This window comes from Arachis ipaensis, chromosome B4, assembly GCF_059453495.1.
Source record: "Arachis ipaensis isolate K30076 ecotype BB chromosome B4, ASM5945349v1, whole genome shotgun sequence".
Taxonomy (NCBI): Eukaryota; Viridiplantae; Streptophyta; class Magnoliopsida; order Fabales; family Fabaceae; genus Arachis; species Arachis ipaensis.
Window position 1 is genome coordinate 9,076,484 of NC_142439.1, and position 14,442 is coordinate 9,090,925.

Genomic DNA, 14,442 nt, shown 5'->3' on the forward strand with positions numbered 1-14,442 from the left:
AATCTAAAGCATCTTTAAAAAACAAAGATTGTGGATAAAATCATCTTCATACATTCCCATTATATATAAAATAGATGAATCAAGTTCCACTAAAGTAATGAATTGATAAAGTGAAGAAACAAGAGTCTAATTACATTTGAATCAAGATAGTAAGGTGAGAAAATTAATAAAATAAAAAGATAAAAATTTAATTACTCTTAAATCAAGATAATAAAATTTAACATAATAAAAATTATAATTTTAACAATAATTAATTTTTTATTTTATTATTCTACAAATATTTCTGTTTTAGGAAACTTTTTTTTTCATATAGATACACTTTGAACAACCGTTACAATATAAATGATGAATTATAATAAAGGTATAAAAACTAAAAAGAAATTAATGCATAGTTGTAGCTGGCACTTTGCCATGGTCGTAACTACAAGTAAAATATGGTTGGTATGCTAATTAGTCTTTTTCCAATATTAGTTCTTACAATTCATAGATTAGTGGTTTAGCTCCTTTGGAACACTTTTTCTTAGTAAAATGGTCAAATAACTGCAAAATTATTAGCTAAAATTTTATATATAAATATAATTTACATTATGAATACATTCCACTAAGAATTCCTTTTACACTTCTTAAGGATTAATTATACACCTGTAGCATAACTTAATTACTTAAGCCTGCAAATTAAAGGATACATAATAGAATAGCATTGATACTAATACAAATTAATATATACAGCATATATATGCATTTTTTTTTGTCCATGGTATCCTTCACTCCAATAGGTCAAAGACTAATCTGTCACAGATTTGAGCTCCATTTAAAGGTTTGTCGCTGGCCAATGGATTGCTACATGCACAGGGCGGACGAGTGAGCTGACCACTCAGCCAACTCAAGTTGGTTATACTTATATATATGCTTTTTAATTAGTGAATAAAGCTATGCCTCTCAAACTAGAGATCAAAGCTATGGCTATGGAAATGGAAGATTGGGTAATGGCGTTGTCTTATCATGCTATGTGCCCTGATTTCATTTGCAACACTTTCTTGAAGTGTTGGAGGTCCACAAACTAACACTCCCACATCAACATGCCCCCAATTCTCTGACATGCTTTCAAAAATTTCTGCAATAATTATTAAAGGAAAAAAAAAAAGAAGAAAAGATATTAGTAATGCTTTCAATTGTATTCTTCACCAAATTCTGAAAACAGAAAATACCGAAAATAAAAATAGAAAATGAAAACGCAAACCAAATGCACAAGAGAAAAAAAGTAAATGAATTTCATGAAGTTATACATACCTTTGAAGTTTGGCCTGGAACCATAACGAGTGACAATTGATTTTGCAACACTACTGTCTTGAATTGAACTCTTGTGAGCCATAAACCCATTTTGTTCAATTTTATGATCACCCTTCACACTGTCATTGGACTTTTCCTTCACAGAACTTCTCTGTTCACAAAAATGCCAGAGTGCAACCACAAAACCACCAAAGATAACAACACTTGCAACCATGCAAATCACAAATAGTAACCCTTTGTACCACCATTTGTACACACCATAAGGGTTAATATAGAAAATGTACAACAAAACCAGTAAGATCACAAATCCAACAGTAGATGAGATGACATATAGTCCAGACCAAAAATTGTCTCCTGTTCCAACAAGAACTGACATGCCGAAATCACTAGGCATAGGACACATTGAAGACTTTATTGGCTTATATACATGCCCCTCTTCCTGTAGATAACAATAATCAAATGCCATTAAGCAAAAATTTTAACATATATATGTATAGAATGAAATAAAATAGAGAGTAGTAAACATCTCAATTTCGTCCTGACAAAAAAAGGTGACGAATTAGTAGTAGTATGTCTAGTAAGAAGAAGCGAGGGCCGAATTTTTCCTATTTTTGGTTAGGGAAAAGATTCAAGAATTTACTCTTAAAGAAAGCAATGTAGAGCACTAATAGGAGGAAGTTGAAGCTTGTAAAAGGACTTACCAATGGAGGGTCTGATTCCCGAGTGACATAAATATCAACATTGATGTTTACTTTATCCGAAAAGGAAGGACAAATTGATTCCATGTCAATGCTTGAAAGAAGTGGAAGCTCATTTGATTTCTTCACTGCCCAAACAACCAAAATGTTTCTTGGTCTACAAGGTTTCCCCTCCCTCGCGCGGTGGAGAACATCGCTCAATATAGCAAGGAAGGGTGAAAGTCCAATACCACCAGCCACTAGTATAAGATTCTCATACCTAAAAACAAAGATTACAGAAATCATTTCATTAATTAAAGAACCAAACTATGCTAACTTGGCTAAGGTTGCAGTCCTTCAAGCCGGATTAGTCAACCAAAGTGAAAAGGATATACAAGATTGAGGACTATTTACATCAAGTGATATGGTACTTCATGCCCATATGGCCCTTCAACCGAAGCCGTTATGGTCTTGACAGATAAATCTTTTGGTTCATCAGCATCAGTAATCCTGTCTCTCAAATTTTCTGTCCATTTGCCAAGAACCTTTATGAGAACAGCAAGGTGGTTCTTTCCATCCAAAGGACTAGAAGAAACACTGAATGGATGCCATTGCAGCCATGACAGTTCCCGGATTTGAAGGAAAATGAAACTCAATGCATTGTATCTCAAATCTACAATTCAAAAAAGAAAAGTTGTCATAAATGTGACATATAATAAGATGTGTTATTTGTACTCATTCTGTCTTGTACGCAGATTGAAGTATGTGTCGGTTTAGCGTATGAGACAGAGTTACACCATATTGTGTGAACAAAAATACTGAATGGTAATATGAAATTACTTGGAGGCTTTGATAGAACCAGTTCCACAGTTCCACAAGGAAGGCACCTAGATGAAACTACTTTAACTGTCCTTCTTGATTGGCAGAATCGCAGAAAGCGGTCGAGGATGAAGAGGAATATTCCTCCAGCAGCCATGGTGAAAACAAAGTCACCAACATGCAAGGCCAAGAAGACAACAAAGATAATGTATAATTGGTGAGTGTAGAAGAACAACTCAAAGTTCCATGTTCTCACTCCTGGAAGAGAGGTCACCCACATGAACAAACCAGCTATGAGGGCTATAACTCCCGGAAGGTTCGCAACACCAATGTCTTTCCATTGTATTAACTGCAGAAGGACCAAATAAGAACATGGAAATGAGAAGTGCCAATGCATTCAAGCAAAACCTTGTTTTTTTTCATTAAAATTGAAAAGTTCACATATTGAAGTAACAAGAGGTAACTAAAATACATAAATTTACACAACTAAACAAGTTTATTTCTATGTGTAAAGCAATTATAAGCTATATACGTTTTAAATTTTAAGAGAAGGGAAACATGGAAGAAGGACTTACTTCCTCGACAAGGCGACCATCCATTGCCCAAGCAACACAGTACAAGAGACCATGGATTGTGAAGAGGGCCATGGTGAGGTGTCCCAGCCAGACATGATATCTAGTGGCGTGTTCGAAAGGGATGTCTATGTACCGAAGAAGAACAGAACCTCTTGATACAGGCAGAAATAGAAATGCCATGCACATCAATCCGATTCCACCAAACCGAAGTCCCAGAATCTCCAACATGAATATTCTGAAAAGAAAGAACAATTTGATGAAGTTAGCTTATTGTATGCATTCAAAATTTTCAGAATAAATGAGTAGTATCTTAAAAACCAAATGCATGCTTACTTGTTTATTAGCGGTTGTTTTTTGGGTGGAATTGCTACTCTAATATTTTCAATTTTTAGGTGGTATGGATCCTAATAAAAGTCTTGACCAAAATTGATGACTAAATTCATGAGTGTAGTGTCAGCTTACTTGACTATGGCCTATGGAACAAGCCTTTTTGGAGATGATAATCATATGTGTTATGTCATATGTAAGTGTGTGCTGTGTTGCTCATAACATGGATTCCAAAGGACAACAGGTGAGAAAGATCAAGGCGACGAAAATGAGTTGGCTAATAGCATGGACAAGTTTTCCACTGATCTTGAAGAAATTGTTGAAAATTTTGTTGATAAGATTGGTGAAATAACTGAAAGTATGAGAGTTGTGAAAGACTTTCATGATGATTTAAGGCCTGTTCCTGATGAACTGATGAAAATGGATGAACTCACACACACATAGAATGCTTCAAAGCTGGTCGTCTGCTTATGCAAGACACTCCCTCGGTGCATGCATTTATTTTGAAGGATTCAAGGTGAAGAATACAATTCAGTTTGTTAAGAATTTGCTTAAAGATAACTATGGTAGCTGTTAGTATTTAAAAGCTAGAAATATATTTTGACATGCAATAGACAAAAAGTTATGATTGTTAATAAGAATTTGATAGTACTTCCTTATTAGAACTTGATTCTGTTTTGTGGGACTTGATGATACTTATAAATTAATTCATATTTACTGGGTAAAAAATTTTGTTTAGACTTTAACTGTTTTACATGCTATGTGATGCAAATATTTATCTGCTTAACAATATTTGTGGTTATCCATTGAAGCTTTGAAGTTATACCGGATTAGTTCAAATATTTAACATCTAAATAACATGGAGATTGAAAATTTCTACATTAAGTCCAAGTTCTTAGCTATGATTGAGTCATCAACTAGTTATTCTACTCTTTTCCCCCTTTATTTGTTTCAAAGCAAGAAAGCGAATGGATTTGAATCCACTCTAAAAGTGAAAGCATTGGCCACAAAAGCTACTTGTTATGGTGGGAGAGCCAAGGCCCTATAGAACTCTTTTTCAGGTGTTGATCCCTCAACCTGAGACTCCTTGTCAGGTATTGGTCTCACGAGACTCATAACATAGTATCCCCTTTAAGAGCCGGCATCCTGACTCTACGGCATTTCACTTAGTGGCGCATCAGTCAGCCTTCTACCGACCAGAATCCTCCAATGGTCATAACCCTCCACAGGTAGCCCTTTTCAGTTGGCTGACTCTCAAAGAGAACACCAATGAAATGAGCTACAAAACCTTGGGACCATTACCATAAAAGTTAGCTATGGTGAGAGAAGCCAAGGCCTTATAAGGCTGTGACTTTTTTTAAAGTATTGGTCTAGACTCATAACAGTCCCACTCAAAAGTTCTTATGGACTAATGGTAATTATTTTCTTACTTGCTTACTTTACAGTTATCTTCACTTTCAAGAGGATCCAAATCCAAAACAGAAGCCTTTCAATCAAGCAAAGAAGCACATATGGAAGTAAATCAGCAGAATCAAAATTATGAATGAAAATTGGCAAACAAGAGTGTTGTACCTCCTATCTAAGTGATGATGAGAAGGAGATGCAAGGGCCCTCATAGTGTAATTGTAGATAGCAAAGATAACATATGCAGAGAAGAGAACAATCCCAATTAACTCTGTAGCAGAGACAACTCCAAATGGCCCCTTTATAATCACAGGGAAAGTCCATAGCCTAAAGCTTGGATACTTAGTACTCTTCTTCCTGCAAACAAAACCCAACTCAAAAATAAATAAATAAATAATATTAATGCACCCCCCAACAAAGGTGTGTTTGTTTCAGCTTATTTTGCTAGAAAATCTCTTCTATAATTGAAAAAAAAAATCACTTTTTGCATATTGGATATAACTAGAATTATAATAACTTCAAGAGAAAAATCTTATTGGTTGGAAATTGAAAACTAAAACTTAAATGAAACAAATTTACCCTAAAATTTAGAACATGATTATGAATTGAGGAAGTGATGACATACTCAGGAATGTGGTCTTCTCCAGAGACAAGAAGGTATGCAATTGCAAGGAATGCAATTATGAGAATTGGAGCACTATATAACATAAAAATGCTACCTGAAAAATACACAGTTTCCTTTGCATTAAACTCAAGCCACATAGTGAGAAACAAAAATAGAAGATGGAAGATGGAAGATAAACAAACCTGCAGTTCCAAGAGGGTTTCCCCTGGTCAAATTGATCCATTTTGACATCAACTCATTGACAGATTCTTCTGGCTCCAAGAAAATAAAACCTGCCCAACCAATGAAGATTATGCAAATCAAATACTTTATAACCGATTTTGTTGCTGACACAAGAAATGATGATGATGATGATGATGATGATGATGATGATGGTGTCTTTTCTTTAATAGGAGACAACAATGGAGTGTTGTCAACAGTTTCTTTCTCCATTGGAATAATCAGGAACTCTGAGGAAAGTGTATGATTGTTCTAAAAGAGTGAACTCAGCCACTAAAAGTTCTTCAGTTCCTGCTTTCTAAATTGAAGCACAGAGGTTCATACAAATACGAGGTGAAATGGGAAAGGTGACAAACAATGTGGAACCCATTTTGATCATGATTCATGAAAGTGGGAAAAAATTAAATGAAGAAAAAAAAAATCTTAATCATAATATGTACTGGGAAATTCTGAACCACCCAAATGAAAATCCTCTTCCAAGAACACTGTTGTATTGTAGGGTATGCATTATTAACATCGGAAATTAAATTGTTATGATGAAAGATTAATGTTGGACAGTTAAAGTAGAGTATTAGGTGCGGCTTAAGCTAGTTAACGTGGAAATAATTAAGAAGTCTACGTTTATATGATACTCGTCGCACACGTGTATATTGTTTTCAACTGTATCTTAATAAAAAAATAAAAAGAAAATTTTAGATATATTTAGGCATATTTAAATATTATTATATATTAATGTGTCTAATTTTATTTTTAATATAAATTTTTAAAATAAATTTAAAAATAATATATATTATTATTTATTAGAATAAAAATTATTTTAAATATTTTATAATTAAAAAAAGTTAAAAATAATTAAAAATTATTTTATATTTTAATATCAATAAAATATTAAAATATTATTATAATTTATTTAAAAAATATTTTATATTTTATATATAATGTGTCTCTATATTTTATATATCATGTATCTATGCTAATATCCGTACATCATAATTAAATAACTATTAATTAAGAAGAGGACAAAGAGGTTTAGAAAATGGATACAGCATAAAAGAACAAGCTCAAGGTTAATTTATGTCCCTACACAAGAATATTCTAGGAAGTTGTTGCGTATAAGTGTTATAATGTAAGAGACATATTATGTGTGTGAATTGTTAATTCACAAGTTGGAATTTCATACTTTGCAAGTTTGCATATCATTAAATAATAAATCTAATTATTATAATATAATATATTAAAATAAAGTTAAAAGTAGCATTTTTAATGCATTTCAGTCTTCTAGCTTTTCTAATATTGTGACACATTAGTATATATAACTAATTAGCACAATTTACCTACTACTTATCGAATTAAATTATTTTTTAATTCTTTTATTTTTAATTAAATTACTTCTAAATCTTTTATTTTTATTTTTTATGTATCTTATTATTATAACTTAAGATCCTTTGTTAATTTCTTTTTTACTCTCATAATATTTATTTTTCTTTAAGTTACTTTATAATTTTCATATTCTCTTAACACTTAATTCTTTATTTTTATATAAGATACTATATGTCTTCAATGTTAATATTATTTTTTTATTAGGTATAAATATAATTCATCTTCTTTTATACTTACTCTTTCTTATGATTATTACATAGAATTATAACTTAAGATTTTTCTTTATTTTTCTTCTCACTCTTATGTCATTTATTTTTTTTAGATTACTTTATACTTTTTATATTCTCTTACTCTTTACTTTTATATAAAATATTATATGATTTCAATATTAATGTTATTTCTCTTTAATATGTATAAATTGAGTAATAAAACATAATTCATCATCTTCTTTTATACTTACTCTTTTTTATATTTTTTATATAAATCAACATTCACTTCAATTTTTTTTTTATTATTTAAGGGGATAAGCCCAAGACAAAACATTATTTTTCCTCCATTCTTACCAATATTTTGCACAAGTGTTTGAAAAATTTGGTTAATAACCACAACTCTTTTTTTTTTATTTTGCTAAACATATGTATTAGGTAATAAATTTCTAAAACACTATATCTTTACAATTTTTTTAGTTTTTTTTTTTAATTTTTGGTCTAATTGTATTCATTTGTTATATCATCCATATATCATATCTTTATCTTTCAATAATTTATATATTTGAATATCACTTCGTTGTAATATATTGAAAATATATGGTACTATCATGAATCATGAAAAATAAAATTAAAAAATTAAACATTAATTTCAATAATATTTCACGTCCTTTATAATTTCTTTTAATTTTTTTCTATTTTTAGTCTAATTGTATTCATTAATTATATCATTTATATATCACTTTTTTTTCTTTCAACTATTTATATTTTTTAATATAATTTAGTTGTAATATTATTGAAAATACATAACATTATCGTGAGTAGTGAAAAATAATATTAGAAAATTGAATGTTAATTTCTACTATTATTAAAACATTATATTCAAAAATGTATTTCATCTAATAGTTTTATATTTGTACTATAATATTTAAATATAATTTAAAAATAAATAAATAAACATGACTACTTAGAAGAACAAAAATAAAGATAATAATACAAAATCAAATAAATAAATTTGAATTGAGTATTTGCATAATTTTACTTAAAGTCAAACTTATGTATACATTTTTAATTATATAATTATTAAATTTTAAATTAATTTATACATTTTATATATTATATATCTATTTTATTTTCGCGCAACATGCGGATTTAAATTCAGTGAACCATAAATTGACAAAAAGTTTCATATTCTATATGCAGGTATAATATTAAAAAAAACTAATCAATTTAAATTAGTCAAATAATCATTTAACTCATTTGCTTATTTTAGCATTATCATTTTATTCTTTGTCATTTATAAAAAATCATATAAATTTAGATTAATTTGATGTAAAATTATGTGAATAAAATTTTATATATTTTTAAAAAGTAAAATTAACGGGATTAAAAATTTTTACATTTTAAAAATTTGCTTATGCTAAATTATTTTTATGTTATGTTTATTAAGTTGCATTTTTTATATAGAATTTCTCGAAATTGCTATTAATGTTCACATATATCATTCCTTGAAGACTATATAAATGGAAAGACATTATTTTTAGGTGAATTCTATAGTGTCTATAATTTGGTGTCTAACTTTTGTCTAACTTATTTTTTATGACAACTTTTGAATATTTAATAATTATTTATTTTTATACTTTTAAAATTAAATATTAATTTTTAACCATTTTTGATAAATTAGACAAACACTTTTAGGCACCCTAACAATCACCTTCTTAATAATAGGACCTGGACTTATGTCGGAAGGATACCCTACCCTACACTATCCTTTATTGAAACTTACTAAAATTGTTTATTCACAATATTTAATATAATAATTTAATTAAAAATTACCTATGATATGAATTATACTAAACAATCATAGACTAGATTCTTAACGGCTAACAACCTGCCTTTTGAGTTGAATCTTGATTAAAGAAATAATATTTCTTTGGAAAAGGGTAGAAAGAGAATTGGAAGATATCTTATTATAATATTTTTAAGGCCACAAATAAATCTCATAAAAAGAGACAGAGTATTTGTTATGTAATGTTGAAAGAGACAGAAGATAAGAGAGTGAAACATATGAGAAGGAGGTCCAATTCTTGTTGTGTGTACCCAAAATTCCCATGTGTATTTATGTCTGCCTTGCACACTTTATGGACCATATGCAATTATGCAAAATTGCAGTTGCTAGTAGCTTACCTTTCTTTATTAACATCTGATGGCTACTGATTTTTATTTCTTTTATCAATTTTTAAATAGGAAATACAGAAAATAAAAATAAAAAACATAAAATAAAAATGCTTATATGGATTATCTGGTATCATTTTATATTGTTTAAATACTTTAGTTGAAAAATGATTATTATATTTTAAAAAGAAGCTATTTTTAAGTGGTATAATTACAAAAAGAATAGATATAAAATTATTACTTATATTATTTAGTATTTAATATTGAGGTCAAATTAGTAAAATTATTATAATTCAAAAGTAACATTTATTTTCATTATAATCATATGTTCAAAAAAATTGCTTTTATTTACTTATAAACTATTTTTATATTAAAATTATTAATTCTGATTATAATTTGTTTTCAAAATTTTATCCAAATATAATTATTTTCTAAAAAAAATTATTTTTTTTTATATTTTCCGAACATGCTTTAAATAAGGAGATTCAACACGGAATTTAATCTTTTATCAATTATCTTTTATAATAATACTGTTTTGACATTAATACTTTTTTAACAACCAAAATATGTGTTTTCTTTGTTTTATTAATTATAAAATAATTTAAATATATAATTAATTAATAAAAATATATTTCTATACAAATATCAAGAATGTTTAGTATATGAATAATATTTTTCATCTTTTATCTAGTGGACTAGTCCTTTGAATTTTTCTTCTTATCTTTTTTCCAAGTAAGTATCAATTGATTAATGGCAATATAAATTCTCTACCAAAAAATAAGATGTCAACATAAATTAAATGGTAGTGATTGAAAAGGAAATACAAAATCATGTACATATTATCATGTATTATTAGAACTTAGTTTTTATATTTGTAGAAGAATAACGAAATTATAAAAACCAAATTCCTAGCTATTTACATAAAGATGAATGAATATGTAAGGTGTTGTAAAATAAATAAATAAATAAATAAATAAAAGATAATAAATATAAAATAAAAAAATATAATTAGATAACTCTAATAGTAATATTCATCATAATTATTATTTTAATATAATAGAGATTATTAATATATTTATTAATATTATATATATTATAAACTTAAAATCTAGAGATAGAGAGAAGAGAGAATTATTGTATAGAGAGAGAAGAATATTTTTGTTATTGCTGTGTGTGTTATTCTTCATATCAAACTCTCTATTTATAGGCGTATAAAAGTTAAAGTTTCAAATGTAATTAACTTCGGTTTTTCTTTGATAAACTAAAACTTTTTACTTGAAAAAGTTAGCCGTTCAAATATTAATGGGGATCCATGACGTTAGGATTTTTGTCAGTAAAGAATTTCATAAAAACATTCGCGTTGTAGATATAGTCTCTAAACCGACAGAAATCCCTTCGTACAAACGTTTTGGTTGTCACAAGTAACAAACCCCTTAAAATTGATAACCGAGTATTTAAACCTCGGGTCGTCTTCTCAAGGAACTGCAGGGAAGTATGTTCTTATTATTGGTTACGGAGATTGTAAATTGGGGTTTCAAGAATGAGGAACAAGTAACTTAATGGCGGGTAAATTAAATGGCAATTAAAATAAATAAATAACTGCAAAGCAAACTTTTGGCAAGGTATGAGAAATTGGAAGTCCAGACTTAGTTATTCTTATTAATAACAATGAAAGTTGAATCTTAATTCCACTTAGTCAACCTTTACTAAAGTAAAGGAAAGTCAAGGGACTAATTAGTTTGATCTTCGAATCCTATTTATTTCCTAAGAAAAGGTTGGGATTATTGAAGCTCAGTTCAATTAGCAAAGATAACAGTTATCAATTATGAGATAAGATAACTCCTGAGTTTCTGCTTTCTTAACCAAGACCAAAAGAGGAAAAAGTAAATTTGTTGGAATAAAAATGCCTTCGGATGTAAAGCAACAATAACATAAATTAAAGAAAGCAATCATGAATTGAAATACCTCAAATAACATTAATAAGGGAAATTATAATCTAACATGAAGAGTTCATAAACTAAATTGGAAGAATAAATAAAAATAAAGAACCTGGGATTGAGAGTTACTCCTAAAACTAAGAGAAGTCCTAAATCCTACGAGAGAGAGAGGAGAAAACCTCTCTCAAAACTAGATCTAAAACATGAGAAGTAACTAAATTCGCAAACTTCCTCTGAATGGATGCGTTCCCACACTTTATAACCTCTGGTCTATGCCTTCTGGACTTGGATTTGGGCCAAAAAGGGCTTCAGAAATTGCTGAAAGTATTTTCTGCAATTTCTGGTGCGTGGCCTCAGTCACGCGTCCGCGTGGGTCACGCGTCCGCGTGGGTCACGCGTCCGCGTGGGTCACGCGGTCGTGTCATTCGGAGCTTTCCTTGTCACGCGGTCGTGTCAGTCATGCGACCGCATCATATATGTTTTGCTTAAGGCGCGCGGTCGCGTCAGTCATGCGACCGTGTCGCTGTTGATTCGCGCTTGGCATGCGTCCGCGTCGCCCATGCGATCGCGTGGATGCCAGTTTCTTCAGAAACTCCATTTTGTGCTTTCTTTCCATTTTTGTATGTTTTCTTTTTCCATCCTTTAGGTCATTCCTGCCTTAGAAGATCTGAAACTACTCAACACACTAATCACGGCATCGAATGGAAATAAAAGGTAATTAAAATAATTAATTTTAAAGCATAAAAAACATATTTTTCACATACATCACATAATAAGGAAGGAAAAGTAAAATCATGCAATTAATATGAATAAGTGGGTGAAAGATTGAATAAATCACTCAAATTAAGCACAAAATATATCATAAAATATGGGTTTATCAACCTCCCCACACTTAAACAATAGCATGTCCTCATGCTAAATCCAAAGTAAAAAGTAAGGTTAAAGTGGTGGAATATCATGCAATGCAATCTAATCTAAATGCAACTACCTAGATGAATGATGCATCATGCAATTCTAAATTTTTAGTCACTTGTATATAAAGCTTGCATGTAGTTAAATTAATTCACATTCTTAAGGAGTCATGTATATGTAGCCAAACCTTAGATAGTGATAAAGTGCCTTTACAATTGAGATGGGAGAGAAAAATATTAAAAAAAAATTGCAAGATAATTAATAATTTAAGCAGAGATAAATGTTAATGAGCTATTGAACCCTCACTGGATTTTGTGTTTACTCTCTAATCACTCAGTGTTTATTGGGTTAATCACTCTATTCTTCTTTTTATTCTTTCTTTCTATAACTTTGTTCTTCATCTAACCAATCAACAATTATAGAATATAGATATACCAAAAATCATGAGGTCTTTAATTAAGGTTGTAATGGGGTCAAGGTAAAGGTAAGGGTATATGTATAAGGCTAAGTGAGCTAATTAAGTGAATCCTTGCTTAGTCTAAGATCTCACCTAACATACATATGTTGTAAAGTAAAGCTTCTTTACCTAATATCCCATGTTTCTCACTTTTGATGTTACATGCTCATATCTCAATATTTATTTTTATCCCATGTGCATTGCTTTATTTGTTTATGGGGGATTCTTTTTGTGTCCCCTTTATTATTCATAACACCCCTTTTTTTTTATTCACATGGCAATTCAATTATAATTGATTTAACATGAGCATGCTTCCCAAAACTTTTTATTTGAGTTATTTTATTCCTTTCAAATTTTCTACCTTTTGTTTTTTATCATCCATGTTCCCAATAGGTTTTTCCATATTTAAACTATGCATAATTTTCTACCTTAAGCTAACCAAGGATTCAACTTGGGATTTAATTTGTTTTTCTGCTTAATGCTAGTAATGTGGCTGATAGAATAAAAGGGGATTTAAAGGCTCAAGAGGGCTAACAAGGGTGATGTAAAAGGTAGGCTATTTTGGAATAAGTGAGCTAAAATCAAATAATGGCCTCAATCACTCTCTTGGTATGTATCTACATTCTATAATTGGACATATAGATTAAAACAAAGTAAAGAATACCAGAATATAAAAGAAGGGCGAAACACACAGGAATAAAAATTATGGTTTGAATGTAAGCATACAATTAAGCTCAAAACTCACAGGCTATGTGTTCTCTAGCTCAAAAAATCATTTATCACTTATGTATGTCATGCAGGTTTAGTTAAAAATTCTCATTATTCTCAATGTAAAACTTATATTGAATGGCTTTAAAGTTCTAGTGTTTCTCCTTGATGAAGTGTTGTTAACTAACATGTAATGATATATATATAAGGTGTGGGTTGTTTTGATTTTGTTAAAGTCTCTAGTTTACTTCCTTTTTCTTTTCAATCTATTCTGAGTTATCTTATGCTAAAAAGGGTAAACTATGCTAATCAATCCATAATTTCTATAACTAATAAGTTAGAATTGCAACTAAGTGGCTAAATTATGAACTAAAAATGCAAAATGCAGAAATAGAGTAAAAATACATAAACAGTAGCAATGTATAAGTACTCAAAAAAATAAAAATAAAAATAAAGAGAAAAATATCCAAAATAAAAGAAAAAGAGTCTGTAGTGGTTCACCAAGATAATACGCCAGAGATGGCGACCTCCCCACATTTAAAATGAAGCATCGTCCCTGATGCTCAATCATGCAGGGTGTGAAGGGATGTCATCACTGGAAGGAATGGTAGCTGGAGTCTCTGTGGTGGTGGGCTGAGGGTCTGGCTGCTGTAGAGGAGGTGCTGTCTGGATAGGGATCACAGGATCTGCAGCCTGAATCTGATGTGGAACCTCTGCCTGTGGTGCAGCCT

The 14,442-nt window shown here is 29.8% G+C and overlaps 1 protein-coding gene across 1 annotated transcript; it reads right to left on the bottom strand.

Annotated features, from left to right (window-relative positions):
* Window positions 1-537: 537 nt before the first annotated feature.
* On the bottom strand, window positions 538-6,468 carry LOC107638776 (ferric reduction oxidase 7, chloroplastic). Its single transcript, XM_016342165.3, has 9 exons — window positions 5,900-6,468; window positions 5,718-5,811; window positions 5,261-5,449; window positions 3,362-3,596; window positions 2,808-3,135; window positions 2,382-2,640; window positions 1,992-2,247; window positions 1,291-1,729; window positions 538-1,114 (listed from the first exon to the last, which is right to left on the bottom strand). The coding sequence occupies exons 1-9, from the start codon at window positions 6,147-6,149 to the stop codon at window positions 945-947; spliced, it is 2,220 nt and encodes a 739-aa protein (XP_016197651.1). The 5' UTR covers window positions 6,150-6,468; the 3' UTR covers window positions 538-944.
* Window positions 6,469-14,442: the final 7,974 nt, after the last annotated feature.

Bases quoted from the DNA above. Each gene is read 5' to 3' on its own strand.
- LOC107638776 (XM_016342165.3), bottom strand. From the start codon at position 6,149: ATGGAGAAAGAAACTGTTGACAACACTCCATTGTTGTCTCCTATTAAA. The intron at 2,248-2,381 runs GTAAATAGTCCT...CTTTGTTTTTAG, and splicing joins GAAGTACCATATCACTTGAT to GTATGAGAATCTTATACTAG. The intron at 1,115-1,290 runs GTATGTATAACT...TAATTATTGCAG, and splicing joins TTCCAGGCCAAACTTCAAAG to AAATTTTTGAAAGCATGTCA.